Below are 15,172 nucleotides of genomic sequence, written 5' to 3' on the forward strand. Positions count from 1 at the left end.
ATACAGGGATGAGGCGTGGGGGCTGACTTGGCTGTAGGGTACCTCTCCTGCTGGTCCCTTGTGCAGCTGAAGGGGTGCAATGAAGAGAAGCCAGCCCTCCCTCTGACTAATTCTGCTTTGACAAAGAGACACTTGTTGCTTCCAAAGAATTAGAGCAAGAACAGAAAAGCAAAGGCAAGTTTGCAAAGTTAAAATCTTGGGAAGAGAATGGCATCCCACGTAATATTACTTGGGCCCAATGAATCTGTGATAGTTGGTTTTAAAACAGGGTGAAGTTGGTCTTCATCTGATTTAAACTAAGACTGCCTTCCAAAGCCAAAGCAGTGTAAATACCCTACTGTAAATTAGCATTAGGCTCTCTGAGGCACTGACAATGTTCCATTTTAGTGATTTTTGTAATGAGAAGGAGGGGAATAATGTGGATTTATTTAATCTGGTGAATGTTGGTGCTATAGAATGACAGTTGCTCTCTGTCAGCATTGTTGAGCTGTGGCGTTGTGGCATCCAGAAAACACCCATTGTGTGCTTAATCCACAGAGCTGCCATTGTCACCACCGCATTCTGTCCTCCCACTTGTTTGTATGACTGGCTGGTACAATACACTTGCTAAAAATATTATGCTGTTAAATATTACATGAGTACTTAGAGGCATCCTAAATTCATACTCACCCTTTTGGCAGCGTAGATGAAAACCTGTCAAATGCCAAATCCAAGAAAAACCGCAAAGAAGCATGTTAGAATGGTAAAGGTTGTGCAGTAAAACCAAAGCATTTAGGAAAAAGGAACTTAAGAAAAATCTAATTCAGTATTCAGAAGGCATAGCTGAGGCTTTAAGAATGTAACACTTATTCTATTTCATTCCCTAATAAAGTATTGATATATTTCTATGGCATCCAAAGTCAGCTGAAACCTCTAAGGAAAAGAATAAAGACCTTCTTTGTCTTGAGATATTGAAACTTCAACATAATGCAACAAAATACATTGAGAGTCAAAGTAACAAGGAAAGATAAGGGATGGGGTTTGGGTAGGATTAGGTTTGTACAGCTGAAATGAACTACGTGTTTGTAAGCCAAAATTTATGAAAAACAAATACTGTATTAACATATGGCCACTGCAATGATACAATCTGATGAGAATTCCCATATTGAAGAGTGAAAAAAAAATTATGGTGGTAATGCAGAAGGTAGTATATAAACCACATGTAGTTCATACAGTCTGCTACTGCAGGGGATCCTCTGTGAAATATGTGTCATGCCTTTTCTGGCAATGAACTAACTTTTCTTTCTTAGTGCTTTGAATTTTAAGTGTGTTTAAAGTGTGTTCTAAAAAAAATACAAATCCAGGAATTTGATGAGGATAAGAAATAACTGCAGCCTGCCAAGGGCCTTCAATTGCTGAAACCGAAAGGAAAAAAAATTCCAAAGTCTATGAAAGGAAAACAAAAATCCATCTCCCCCTACACATCCATTGCAGAAGTGCATAGCGTATATATTATAGCAGATGTATTGTTGTGCTCACTTTAAAATAAACTTCAGTGCATTTCTAATGGATGTGTATTTGTCTCTGAAGTGAAGAGAAAAATGTTTGACTCAGGAATTCATGCATTTTTCCTAGAGTAAGCAAATATGTAAATAAGAGGTATGTTTGAAGTACACTGTAGTTCGAAGTACCTCAATCTGTAGAGCCCCTTTAAGGAAGCTTGTTGGGTTGCTTTGTAAAAGTATTAAATAAATAACACTTCCATTTAGTGTACTGGTGACCTGGATAATAGATGTAAGCTTCTGCTTTGCTGCATCTGTTCTGATGCAGCTGCTGGCTCCTTGGAGGTATCTGTTTTCAGTGGAGCATGTTGCGTGCTCGGTGTCCATCAATTAAATAGAGGTCTCCACACAAAGCTTTACAAGACTAATGCTACTGTGCCTGGAACGTGTGGATTAAACAAAAGATTGGGGCAGTGTAAACATCCTCCTAGGGCTTATTGATGCTGTATTAAATTAAATGCTGATGGGTGTATTCAGACTGTTCAGCTGCATCAAGAAAGGCTGTTTGTTTTAAACACTTAAGCATATAATCTCCTCTTGATGAGAACATGTAGTGCTATTAGTCTTAATGAGAATTATGTGCATACATTGGACAGGACGTATCCCGGCAAGATTAGTGCCATAGGTTTGTATAAAATGTCTACAATCAATATAAACTCTTTTACTCTGCTATGAAAGCCTTTATCTCCATCTTAGATGCTGTGTATCAAGCACACCCATTCATCTGCCTGTATCAGGGCATGTCTACAAGCACTTGTTATTGCAAGACAAGCGAGGCAATGGCTTTACAACATGTCAGCGCCTCGGTGGTAACAGCCCAACCTTGTGCTTGCATCTCCTGGCAGACACAAGCAAACCCCTCTCTGCCTTTCAAGCAAGCATAACCCTGCATCACCCCACTCACAGTAAGGTCCTAATCTTCACCACCTGTTGTCAGGGAAGCACTAGTATCCTTAGTTGAATAGTGGGAAATACGGACTGCGGGTTACAGCTAATCTCAAAGAAGCCTGAGGTAAAGCTGGGGGTTAAATCCAGACAGCCACAGCTACTTGACCAGTGTCCTACCCATCTTTCTACTGGAAGACCACCAAGGACAGGTCCCAGGAAAGAAGGACAGTAGGATTTCTCAGTCTGGAGAAAAATGTGGGTACGAGGGTCCTAGGTAGTACAGAACGGATGTAGTAATTTGAACTTGAAAAATGCTAGTGATTCAGCCTTGCTGCTACTTCTTGCAATGTCACTCATTGCAAGCCATGCATTAGTCAAGGATTTACCAGCAACATTTGTAAACTTTAGGCTCATGTGTTTAAAAGTGCTCTGTAACAGAGTTCTGACTAACTGTGTTATAATGTGGCAAACAAAACGTATGCCATTTCAGTTGCATAATTCATCTGTTTAGCTGTTCATCCATTACAAGTATCCATATTCATTTAACAAATTGCAATCCGCATTTCAGAATAAATTGTATAGCTAAATGCCTTGGCATGCCTATTTAAATTCAGATCTTTGCTATAAATAAATATGTCAAATATTAAGACATTAAAGGTTATCCAGACAATAATGCAGCTTCCTTACCAGCTAATCACTATAGATACATTTGGATGTTTACTCTGATTTTTCCTACTGGTCTCCTGATGGTCATTGGAAATATATATTATTTCTCTGTGCCTCTCATTCCCCAAGTGGAGATGAAAAAAATGGTTCGTACTCCTGGGCACTGATCTATGGATAGAAAATTCAACATCAGAACAAGTTATTAATAGCTTCTTTTCAGTGAATGAATGGGCCAAATGCAAGAAATATATTATTAACACGGTTTGTCATCCAACATTAAAACAGTAAGTTTGAGATGGTACACTGCAGATATAGATGATGTAATGACCAGCCCCTCCAAAAGATGTAAACAAATAAATTGTTTACTAAAGCATATAGCAACTACCATTCCTCATTCATATATTGTAAAGTTGGTAGTAATATATTCTCATTTAAGCCTTCCAGATGCTTTCAGGTTGTTTTTTCCTGTGAGGTTGCATACAATAAATCTGAATTAGAAGTCTAGCCTTGCTTTAAAATTAGTGTGGTTTCAAAAAGATTTCTTCCTCCCTTTCTAGACGGTGACAAGGCTGATATTTCTGCCAGTATTTATCCAGACATAAACATCATTGCCGGAGCACTGAAGCTGTACTTCAGAGACTTACCAATTCCCGTTATCACCTATGACACCTATTCCAAGTTCATAGAGGCAGCAAGTAAGTATTGCATAGTAGTTTGTACCAATCTTTAATTACATTTCCCATCCACAATGTATATCGATAAGTAGCAGGAAGAGTAATCTGTCTGTGTGGTTGTGCTGCCTTCCCTTTCCGTCTGGCTTACTCCAGCTTTCACTCCCCATGCAACCACAGATACCTCCTCTCTTGTATTCTCCTCTTCCTAATTCCTGCTGGGCAGAGAAATTATTCTTGCTTGTAAAGAGTGTGGCCAGGGGAAGCAGTTCCAATCCATGCACCAATCTCTTAAGAGCAGGCCATAGAGATTCTTAATCTTCTAATATTTTGGGCTCCTGATGCCATTTGAATGAAGAGCCATGTAGCAAATATGACTGATTTAGTTCACAGCTTGGGAATCTATACTTCTCATGTAAAATATATGTAAATCCTGCTCAGATTTTTAGAGAGATTGTCAAACAGTTTTAAATGAGTGCTGATACTCAGTATATGTAGGTATCACTGATACCTACATATTTAAATATGTTCAGAAATCTTGAAGTAATTCCATGTCACTTGAACCTCTAGCTAAACTTACATATTCAAGCATAGGTTCTAACGGCATATATCCACGTTCCCATCTGGTTTTGAAGACTAATGGAAGTAGTCTTATGTAAGATTTTAGTGAGAGAGTTCTGGGCAGAGTAATATTATGAAGCACTTAACAAAGCTCGGGTACTGTACCTAAACAGACCTGTAGATAGAGCTACAGACCATGGAGATAACTCCTGGGTGGTCTTTTTTGCTGATTTCTTTGTAGAGCCATTTTTTTTTGAGGATGTAGAACTTGCTGATAAGCTCCACGTTTATGAGTTTAATATTTATCCCTCCAAGCACAGCCAATGGCTTGTAAATGATTCCATAATAATAAGTTATCTTCTTGATTTATTGCTGTTTACACATGGAAGGCCCTATTAACATTAATCCTGTTTGGTGCTTTTACAGAAATCTCCAATCCTGACGAACGACTAGAAGCAATACATGAAGTGTTGATGTTACTCCCTGCTGCTCACTACGAGACACTTAGATACCTAATGATTCATCTCAAGAAGTGAGTTAATTGACATGCAGGATAATTCTTGAAGAACTTAACAATTTTCTGCTTTGAAAGAGAAATATTACAGAAAGTACCAATAAAGCTCCCATTAGGACACTGCCACTAAACCAGTAACATTACAGATAATCAGACAAGCTGTTTGTATAAGTGCATATAAGCTATGCACATATATAGCATAGGTCCTTTTGCTGGCATATTATTGCAAACCTTTGAAGAGTTAATTGAAAATTGTCACAGTTCTCTGAAGCAGATAATATCTGAAAAATACTGAATGGTAGGTACTTGAGAGATATGCTAGATGTGCTGCTGCTGTAAGGCACTTGAACATGCTTTGCTTTTGCCTCCCCTTACCTCCTGATTTGTCTTCTTGAACAATAACCCTATAAGGAAAGAACTGTCTCTTACGAGTTGTTTGCTCACATCAGAGTAAGCCAAGAATCAAGCAGGGCCTATTTTTATATGACTAGTAAAAGCAATACAGGCCCCAGTTATATCTCTTTTGGTTTTAAACACACTGCCTCATTTCCTTTTCAAAGCTTCTTTAGGCATACATAAGACACTCGTAAGGGGCTTCATAAGGCAAACATAAAGCCTCACAAGGCATACAAAATTTTCTAAAGTGCCTAAATTTCGTTTTTGAAAAGTTACTTGGGAGTGTACTGCCAAGTTTTCCAAGTTTTCAGCTAGGTATCTAGGAGAACTAAGGACTGCTCCAAAGAGGGTGCCTCACTTCCACTGATTTCAAGCAAAACTGTATTTCAAAAGCATGCTAACTCCACTTTGCTGCTTTGGGTATTTACATGCCTCAGGAAGTCTTCTTTCTATATATTTAAAAACTGAAGCTGAGTACAGACTGGCACAGTCATCTCAAAGCAGGCCTTCATTTATGGATATATTGCACAAGATATTCCTTGTCTTTGATTAAAGTTTGCTACTTGGAAACAACAGAAAAGGGGATAAGGGAGGAATAAAGCTACCAACCTTTTTATACAGCAAAACCTTGATCTCTTCTTAGTTGTCCAACTTCTTGCAACACAATTAAAAACGAGGAGTATTTTCTGGGTTTGATCTTCACTATTCTGTATTATTAATGCCAACCAAAAAAGAAAAATACCTCAACTCATGTAAAATTGCATCAGAGAACTTGTGTGAAGTGTATTTCATGCTCAGTCAAGTTCTCATTATGCAGAGACTTTTCCTCATTTTGAATCAGCTCACGTCATTACAAATGAGTAATTTTTCCCTTTGATGAGACATTACCTGGGCATGTGAGAACTTCTTTGGACTCTGCAGAAATGAGACGTTTAAGTATCCACCCTTGTCAGCACATAGGCATGGACAAATCATGATGAACCATATTGGCTGTGGGCAAGTGAGCTGCACACAGAATCAGTACTTTCACATCCCGGCAGGAAATTTTTAATACACATGTATTGACTTGCCTTCTTTCTTCTCCCGAATGGCAGTCTAGGCTTTGGTTCAGCTGTTGAGCTGAATTACTGATGAGACAAAAATAGTCCAAAGAGCTGATTAAGCTTTCTCTCTCAAATACCTGCAAGTCATGCAATGAATTTCATCTTCTTTCCCATATCATAGCTTTTGGCATCTGCGTGGAAATCAACCATGTCAGTTCCTATGGAGAATCTATTGGAGAGATCTGAGTGTGAAAAAGGAAAGAATCCTTTAGGTTCAAACTATGCTGTTCTGTAGATTAAACACAGAGTTCCAACTTCAGCTCTCTAGGACTCTTCCTCCATGGACAAAACATGCACCAGTATAAGAGAGTCTGTGTAAAGACCGCAGGATCACGGCCTCTACACCACCACTGCTTCTCAACAGAAAAAAAACTACACTGAGTTGTTCTTAAAAGCACAGGAAAATCCAGCAGAGGCCAGTGTCAGCAACGAAAAATGAGTTTGTCGGTCAATTCGTTGTTTTCTTCAGTTACCTTTCTGATAACTTTTTGCTCAAAATTGGAGGAAATGCAATAGCATGAGCAGTCCCCCCTGTGGTGAAATCTGTACAACTCCTTCGTGCTGATGTTGCAATGAAGCTGTGAATCTTCTTTGTGTTTTTTCACCCCTGGCTGGCAGCATACATGCACAGAGAGAAAGCAGTGCTAAACATACACTTGCACAGAGGTGGTTTGGGCTACACAGCCTGGGTGTGTCTTTGCTCCTTGCAAAGCACAGCTAGTATATCCGTGCTAGATGATGATGTATCTGTGAGTAGGGGCACTAATGGAATTCTGTCCTGAAAGCAAAGAGGAACAGCATTTTTCTGTGACAGAGCCATTCTTGGCAGAGAGACAATAACAGAAGCAAAACTGAGTCATATAAGTACCTCACAAACAAGGGAAGACCAAAATACTGTTTTCAGCCACTTTGTACTCCCTTGATGGCATGAATGAATCCACTCAAAATGCCCAGCTGGGAATTGCCATGCTAGGGAAGGTCTCAGCTGTTGCCAGGAGACCTGTCTCCAAAACCAGATGTGCTTCACTCCAGCAGAGGATTTGTATGAAGGAGATGTGAAACTTCATCCATGCTGTACTTGTCACAGCAAATGTCTGGTCCATGAGGGACCGTGACCCATCAAGGGACTGTGGCTGTCCTACACTGCAGTGCATGAGCACTGTCAGGACTGAACTCAATATGCCACTCAGACAGGATGACACTTGTGTGATCCAGCTCTATTACCTGGAGGGAAACCTTGAGCACACCTTGCTTTTTCCAGCAGGTTTGACTGATTTTCCAGTCAGGGCTGACTTCTACACAGCTTGGCCAATCCTTGGTGGTCTTTGCTCCAGCCACAAAGAGTCTATCTCTTCTTGTATTTACATTATATGACCTATGTCAGTAAACAAAAGAGCCTGGGCTCCTTCCTAGGAGTGCCTCTGTTCTCTGTCAAGAACAGATGGCATTTATAGCAACCTGATTTTAGCAGGCCACTTCTCCAGGCTGCTCCAGGATTCAGCCTGCTCCTGAAGTATAACAACTAATTGGAATCACAGATAGTCACGTGGAAAAATCACTTAAAGATCACATGAGAGTTGTTTAAAGGCACTAGAAATCACAGCCCCACCATAGCTGCATTGTATTTGTTGTGGAAGCAGTTACTATGTTGAGTGAGAGTAAAAATTGTTACTGAAAAATGTCATTATCTACCAATGTTTGATGTGAAGCAAGACTAAAGATAAAGCAACCAATTACTTTTTTTTTTTTCTATTTTAGGGTTACCTTGCATGAAAAGGAGAATTTTATGAATGCTGAAAACCTGGGAATAGTGTTTGGACCTACTTTAATGAGACCTCCAGAGGACAGTACCCTTGCTACACTGAATGACATGCGGTACCAGAAGTTAATTGTGCAGGTTTTAATAGAAAATGAAGATGTTCTCTTTTAGACAGAGAGGCGTATCTTCAAAGCCATTGATTTTTAAATAATTAGTTTGAAGGAAAAACAATATTCTTTAATTTTTTTTTTTAAACAGAAAGGAAGAGTTCCTTGACTGCACTTCGATTTCTGCAAAGTTGCAGATGGATGCCAAAATGTTTAGGGAAAGCATATGTCTCATAGACATATGCCTCTTTGTAGAAGAGAAAAAGAAGGTCAGAAAAAATCCTCTTACCTTGTATCTTTTGCCTTGCCTCAGATGTATATTTGTTTTGAGAAGTTTCAAACAATTTTATTGTTAACTTATTAAGAAACACAAAACGTATTTTAATATGGCTAGAGAAGCAAAAAGGTACTTAATCAGTGTTACTTGTATACGCCTATACATTTCCTTCTTCATGAGACATAATTATATATGTCAATTGTGAAACAGAACGTATATTATAAAGATATTTTTACTTTACCTGGCTGAAAGAATGGCATTTTATTTTAGCAAACTATAAATCAATGCGGTGCATTGATTATTTTCCATGTAATTCTTTCCTGCATTTTTGCTATGATATATTGAAAACAATTGCCACTAATGCAGTATTATCCTGACATACCTCTTTCATTGCAAGTGTTTTAAAGGAGAATAATTTTCTTGTGCGTATTTCAGCTTTCCTTAGGTTTCTTCGCATTTAGGCACTAGCATCCTAAGATTGTACACTTTTAGCCATTTGCCATTTCCAAAACCATAGTATTTTCTTTTTTTTGTTGTTTTTTATCTCCCATGTAAGATATGGTCTTGAGAATTTTTCAAAAGTCCTGGTGGTAGTATCAGTTTCACATGCCAGATTTTTCTTAGATCACAGAAGTTAAGTGATGCTGGGACACTGGATATTTTCTGGCCTTGTTGAAAAGTCAGCACTTTTTTGGGTGAATGATGAAGGATTTGGTTTTTCTGTAAAAATTGAGTTATGTTTTGTCATGTTTCTGTATTTATAAATGTACAGTAAATCTGCTAAAAATGTAGGTATTTATCTTGAATGTGTTTCCTGATGGTTTGTTTAAAAAAAAAAAAAAAGAAAAAAGAAAGAATGTGTAGGACATGTGGGAGCTGGTAAATTTAATTATTACCAAATTTTAATATTTTTCTCCCCTCACAAACATTGACCTACAGAGTTCATAGTCTAACTGCAACTTATTCCTAATGTTAAAACTGTTTCTCAGCATGAGATGTTTCTGCAAGCATAGAAAATCAACATACTTTACTACCAAACTCAGTTTTCAATACAAAAAATATTCTAATACTCCCTCATCTTGATCATTTATATCATATGCTTGATAACTCAGTGATGCAGTTTCCTGAATTATTTCAGGGAGCACATTTCTATTCAAACTGAAAACTATCTGTAACTATGATAATGAAGGGAGGTAGAGGGTATGACTGTAAATTTGTTGTCTTCTAGAGAAATAATTAAGGGCTAGATAGATTAATCCAAGTTGCAGAACAAATGCTAAATAGTCTGAGTTCCAAATACTTCCATAGAACCTCCTGTCTTGTACAGGACTATTTGTTGTAGCTTATGTATTACTTAATACTGTCATAAAAATGATCTGGAAATGGTTTTATTTTGTGAAGTGAAATATGCTTTGTAATTTATGATAGTGTAAATGGAAGGAAAAATCCCATTAAATGTGTTAAAAGAGTTCTGGTGTCTGTCACTGACTACATGGCAAGCTGCCAAGTGAAAATCAATCGCTAATTATCATCCTGACATTGCTGGAAACTTTCCTACTCAAAAATTTAGAATAGTTTTACTGAGTGTCAGCAGTTTCAGGTTGGCACTTGGATGCCCATACCACAGCCAAGCCCATGCAAACATTTATTTTCAGAGAACACCCTGAACCACCGCTGTGCAAAACTTCAAGGAAGCAACGAATCACAATATCAATCTGATCAGTATCCAAGAATCAATACCATCAAAACACTTCTCCACTCTCTTGAACGCAGACATTTGACTAACAACGATTTTCTTTTTTTTTTTTTATGATCAGTTATTTTTTTAAGGCTGCACACTGGTAGCTTTAGCATGTCTCACTGTCTGGAGTCTTCAACACATGTCACAATTTAAGGATTTGATGACAGTACAAGGCAGTGTGCTTAGAAAGACCCATGCTTAGTGCCTGGAGAGCAGGAGTTTCTGGTCTGTTGGACAGAGGAATGGGTATGATTCTGCATCTTAAAACACAAATATCTAGTGAATTGTCCATGTTTCACTTGGCTAACTGATCACCTGACATCCAGCGTCCTCAGGGGCATATTGAGCATAGAGGTAAAAGGACTCTGTTCCCTCCACACCTCATTAGTGCCACCTGGTGCTGTGCCTGCTTCATCTCTTATGTCAGACTTACGGTGGCCACCACCGCTGCACCTGGGGCTGAGCTGCACCGCTGAGATCGGATCATTCCCGTTCCAGAGTCACCATTCGAGGAAGTAAAAACACAGCAGACTTTCCTCTGCAAAACTGACTGCTAAGGCAGTAGAAAAATTCGTATTTACCTTTAATGGAAACCAATACCTAATACACAGAAAAAAAAATGGGCTTGAGCAGATTACACCAAATCCTTCCCTTCGCTTCAAAGGATTAAACAAAAGCACGATGGCTTATCTCACATGAGGCACTACTAGAGAGTAGTAGGACTCATTTGGAAGATGCTTCATGAGGCTGTGTTTGAGCAGGTGTAACTTTCCTGCTGGGTCATTTCATCTTGAGTGGAACACAGTTCTGCACTTCTGGAAGCAGGTGAGATACCAGTGTCTGCCTGCAGCCAGGTGTTCAGCAGAAACCTTGTTCCACTCCAGCTGTTGGAGAAGGCCTTTGATGAAGCAGCAGTCCCCTCCTGCAGCCATCCACTCCCCATTCCCATATGCCATTCAGCTAGCCCCATCTTCTGGTGTAATGGGTGCCACTCTGTACCCCCTCACAGCTGCTGGGGTGAGACAACTTGCCTTCCATAAACCACCCACAATCAGTAAAATGTTAAATCAAGTCATGTTAATGGATTGTAGGGTGATAGCTTTCCAAAGTGCTGTGGAACAGTTACTGAGGAAGGAGAAGAACTTGGAGGAAAAAAAAGAGAAACAAAGTGTATATAGAAAACTTTTAAAAAAAAAAAAAATGAAGTTACAGAGGAGGCAGAGCTTTGTGCTCAACTCTCCTCTCTGTGTCAGTTTAAGCTACAGAATGGATCGAACAGAGCACAAAGCAGGGTGAATTGGTACCATATCCATTTTATTTCTAAAGAAGAGGTAAGACTACACTTTCCTCCACACTTAGCATTCTCAAAGCTCACACAACATTTGAGCTTAATTGATGGAGACAGTACTGCAGGGGCACTTGGCCTAAGACTCTGGGAAGGAAGGTATCAGGTTTGGGATCTCTTTTGAAACAAGGTTTTTGAAAGGCCTAAGCTGTGTATTACTGTCAAATTCAGCACACAGGAGGGAGGAGCGATGGCGGGTGTGATATTAGGCTAAACTCTGGTCTTAGTGAGATCTTGGAGAGGTGCCAGGAATGCTTGTGGTAATAATAGCTGGGCTGAACCACAGAATCACAGAGTAGTTTGGGTTGGAAGATTATCTATTCCAACCTCCCTGCAATGATGAGGGACATCTTCAACTAGGTCAGGTTGCTCAGAGCCCTGTCCAACCTGACCTTGAACATTTCCAGGGATGGGGAGGCTTAAATCCCATTGTGAAGAGGCAAAAGTGAACATAGCTACTGAGAGTGGTTTGCAGAGCACGTGGAGCAACTGTGTCATTTATGATAAGCTCAAACACTGCGCAGGACACATCTGTGCAAATGATACACTGTGAAATGATTAACTGTGTTTGCACAAGGTCGGCCTGGATTCACATGTCTGGAGGGAGAGCGTTTTCCAAACCCAGCTAGGCTGCTGCTCTCTCCCCCTTCTTCCCACATGGAGATGTAGACAGTGACAACCTCTTCAGCTGCTGCCAGTATCATGCTCCCTCACACAGAGTACTGATCAGAGCCTGATCAGTGTTGGGCCCAGTTCTGTTTAATATCTTTATCGATGATTTAGATGAGGGGATTGAGTGTACCATTCACAAATTTGCAGATGACACTAAGTTGGGACGGAGTGTCGACCTGCTGGAAGGCAGGAGGGCTCTGCAGAGGGACCTGGACAGGCTGGAGAGTTGGGCTGATTCCAACAGGATGAGGTTCAACAAGGCCAAGAGCCGGGTCCTGCACTTTGGCCACAACAACCCCCTGCAGCACTACAGGCTGGGGACAGAGTGGCTGGAGAGCAGCAAGGCAGAAAGGGACCTGGGAGTTTGGATTGACAGGAAGCTGAACATGAGCCAGCAGTGTGCCCAGGTGGCCAAGAAGGCCAATGGCATTCTGGCCTGGATCAGGAACAGCATGGCCAACAGGACCAGGGAAGTGATTCTTCCCCTGTACTCAGTGCTGGTGAGGCCTCACCTGGAGTACTGTGTCCAGTTCTGGGCCTCTCAGTTCAGGAAGGATATTGAGGTGCTGGAGCAGGTCCAGAGAAGAGCAACGAGGCTGGTGAAGGGACTTGAGCACAAGTGCTATGAGGAGAGGCTGAGGGAGCTGAGGTTGTTCAGCCTGGAGAAGAGGAGGCTCAGGGGAGACCTTATCACTCTCTACAACTACCTGAAAGGAGGTTATAGCCAGGTGGGGGTTGGTCTCTTCTCCCAGGCAGCTATCAGTAAGACAAGAGGGCATGGTCTTAAGCTCTGCCAGGGGAGGCTTAGGTTAGATATTAGGAAGAAATTCTTTACAGAGAGGGTATTAAGGCATTGGAATGGGCTGCCCAGGGAAGTGGTGGATTCTCCGTCCCTGGAGATTTTTAAAAAGAGACTGGATGTGGCACTTAGTGCCATGGTCTAGGAACCATGGTGGTAGTGGATCAAGGGTTGGACTTGATGATCTCAGAGGTCTTTTCCAACCCAGTTGATTCTATGATTCTATGAAGAGGGTGGAGAGGGCAGAAAAAGAGATGGGGCTGGGAGGAAGGGTCCACAAGTGGGCACTTCTCTAGCTGTTCAAGTTCCTCAAACTGGCAGTAGCTGGAGAGACTATGATATTTTGCCTCAATGCTGCACTCTCCCCAAACCTTGCTCAAAGGCACAAGCTGCAGGAGCCTGTCTGGACACCTTCTTATTTCTTTATTGACTAGTAGAGAGTCAAAGTCTGAAGTGAAGGGAGGAAGAAGATTCCAGTGCCAACAGACCCCCTGCCCATACCAGGGACAGAAACCAGGAAAACTCTGAGTAGGAAGGTAATACACAAACACACAAGAATGCCATCTAACTGGATCTTCAAAGCAGAATTATATTGCTGTGTCCCCTACAGCTATCTAAAGGGAATGGAGAGACTCTAGGGCTCATGGAGATAAGAGTGAGAGCATAAATACCCTTCCTATTCTTTAGCTGCAGAGATTAATTCCTTGATTAAAGATAATGGTTAAGACTCAGAAATCTGAACCTTAGGGAACTATGATTATTGCTGAATGCTCTAGGGCTTGCAGATTCAGGACATCAGTGGGGGCCATACTTTACATTATCTTTCTCTGAAGGCATGGTATTCTGGATATAATTATGCTGATGCTACAGCTAGAGCCAGGACTGGGAGTTCAAAGCCTGAAGGACATAGATTATTGCAGGATGTTGTAAGGACTGCAGTTAGGAACAAAGCTTGTGTCAGTCAGAGGAAGTGTTTTGTAAGCTACAGTAGAAGTGAACAGCTTATTATAAGTAGAGAAACTGTCAGGGTTCAGTTTGCAGTTGATGTAGGGATGGCACGAACCAAGCTTGCCACTGGAAGCTGCCTTCATTGCAGGGCTCTGCAGGGCCTGACAAAGCGGGGGAGTCAAAGTATTCTCTTTTCTTGAAAGCATGAGGCATTTGTTACCACTAAAATGAAGGCTAGAATGAGGAGTAGGGTTAGCCATATGTTTTGGAACTGTAGATCTTGAAGAACATGAATTGCTGCCAGCCACATTTGAAGATACTTTATTTTCTGTTCTACTACAGGGCACGTATGGGTTCCATATTATTCACCACATGCTGCTGCCCAAAGAACTTTAGGAGTCTGGAGTCCATAGGTATTCATAATAAGGTAACACTTAGGGCTGAGTTAGGAATCCAAATGTCGAGGAACTGGTACTGTTACTGCTTGCTGCACAGCCCTCAGTATTAGGAATAGGGAGGATGTCAGTAAGAGACTGTTATTCATGGTAGGGTTTTTTAATATATGTGAGTCTCAGAGTTGCAACTGAAGTAGGAATTAGGGACAGACTTTGGAAATCCAAAGCCTGAACAAGTGAGTTGTTACTGAAGTTGCAAAAACTGGAGCATGTTGTGTCAACCAACTCTGTCTTTCTATTGACTGTTTGGATTTTCTGGCTAAGAATAGGGATATTGGATGAACAGATTTTTTTGCAATGCCTGCAGAGCTAGGAAGGGTACTGGGGCCAATAGTCACAAATATCTGTATTTTTCTGTTCTGACATAGGAACAGGACCTTGGTTTTATCTCCAGGTACTCAGTTGATTCAAGCATGGTGTTATAATGACAAGGCTGTGGGTTCGATCCTGTATGGGCCATTCATTTAACAGCTGGACTTGATGATCCTTGTGGTCCCTTCCAGCTCAGAATATTGTGTGATTCCACGATTCTGTGAAGAGTGAAAGAGAAGACAAGTTTTAGAGTTTGGGATTCAAAGAATCAGCCTGAGTTTGCTGCTGGATATACTAATGTAAGGAAAGGACTGGTGTCAGAGGTCTATACTCTTCTGCTTGCTTCTGTTGTGGGGACTAATTCATGGGATAAAAGGAAGGGCTGGCAGCTGGCTGGGAACTGAAAGTTTGAGGAGC

At 40.7% G+C, this 15,172-nt stretch overlaps 1 protein-coding gene across 1 annotated transcript in view; it reads left to right on the plus strand.

Annotated features, from left to right (window-relative positions):
- Positions 1 to 9,953, plus strand: part of CHN2 (chimerin 2) — a 162,141-nt gene extending 152,188 nt beyond the window's left edge. Inside the window, exons 11-13 of the mRNA XM_027639212.1 lie at positions 3,653 to 3,790; positions 4,754 to 4,859; positions 8,099 to 9,953. Of these exons, the coding sequence (XP_027495013.1) occupies positions 3,653 to 3,790; positions 4,754 to 4,859; positions 8,099 to 8,270 (416 nt within the window). The 3' untranslated portion in view covers positions 8,271 to 9,953. The remainder of the gene's footprint in view (positions 1 to 3,652; positions 3,791 to 4,753; positions 4,860 to 8,098) is intronic.
- The last annotated feature ends 5,219 nt before the right edge of the window (positions 9,954 to 15,172 follow it).

This window comes from Corapipo altera, unplaced genomic scaffold (genome assembly GCF_003945725.1).
Source record: "Corapipo altera isolate COAL_440 unplaced genomic scaffold, ASM394572v1 44, whole genome shotgun sequence".
NCBI classification, from domain to species: domain Eukaryota; kingdom Metazoa; phylum Chordata; class Aves; order Passeriformes; family Pipridae; genus Corapipo; species Corapipo altera.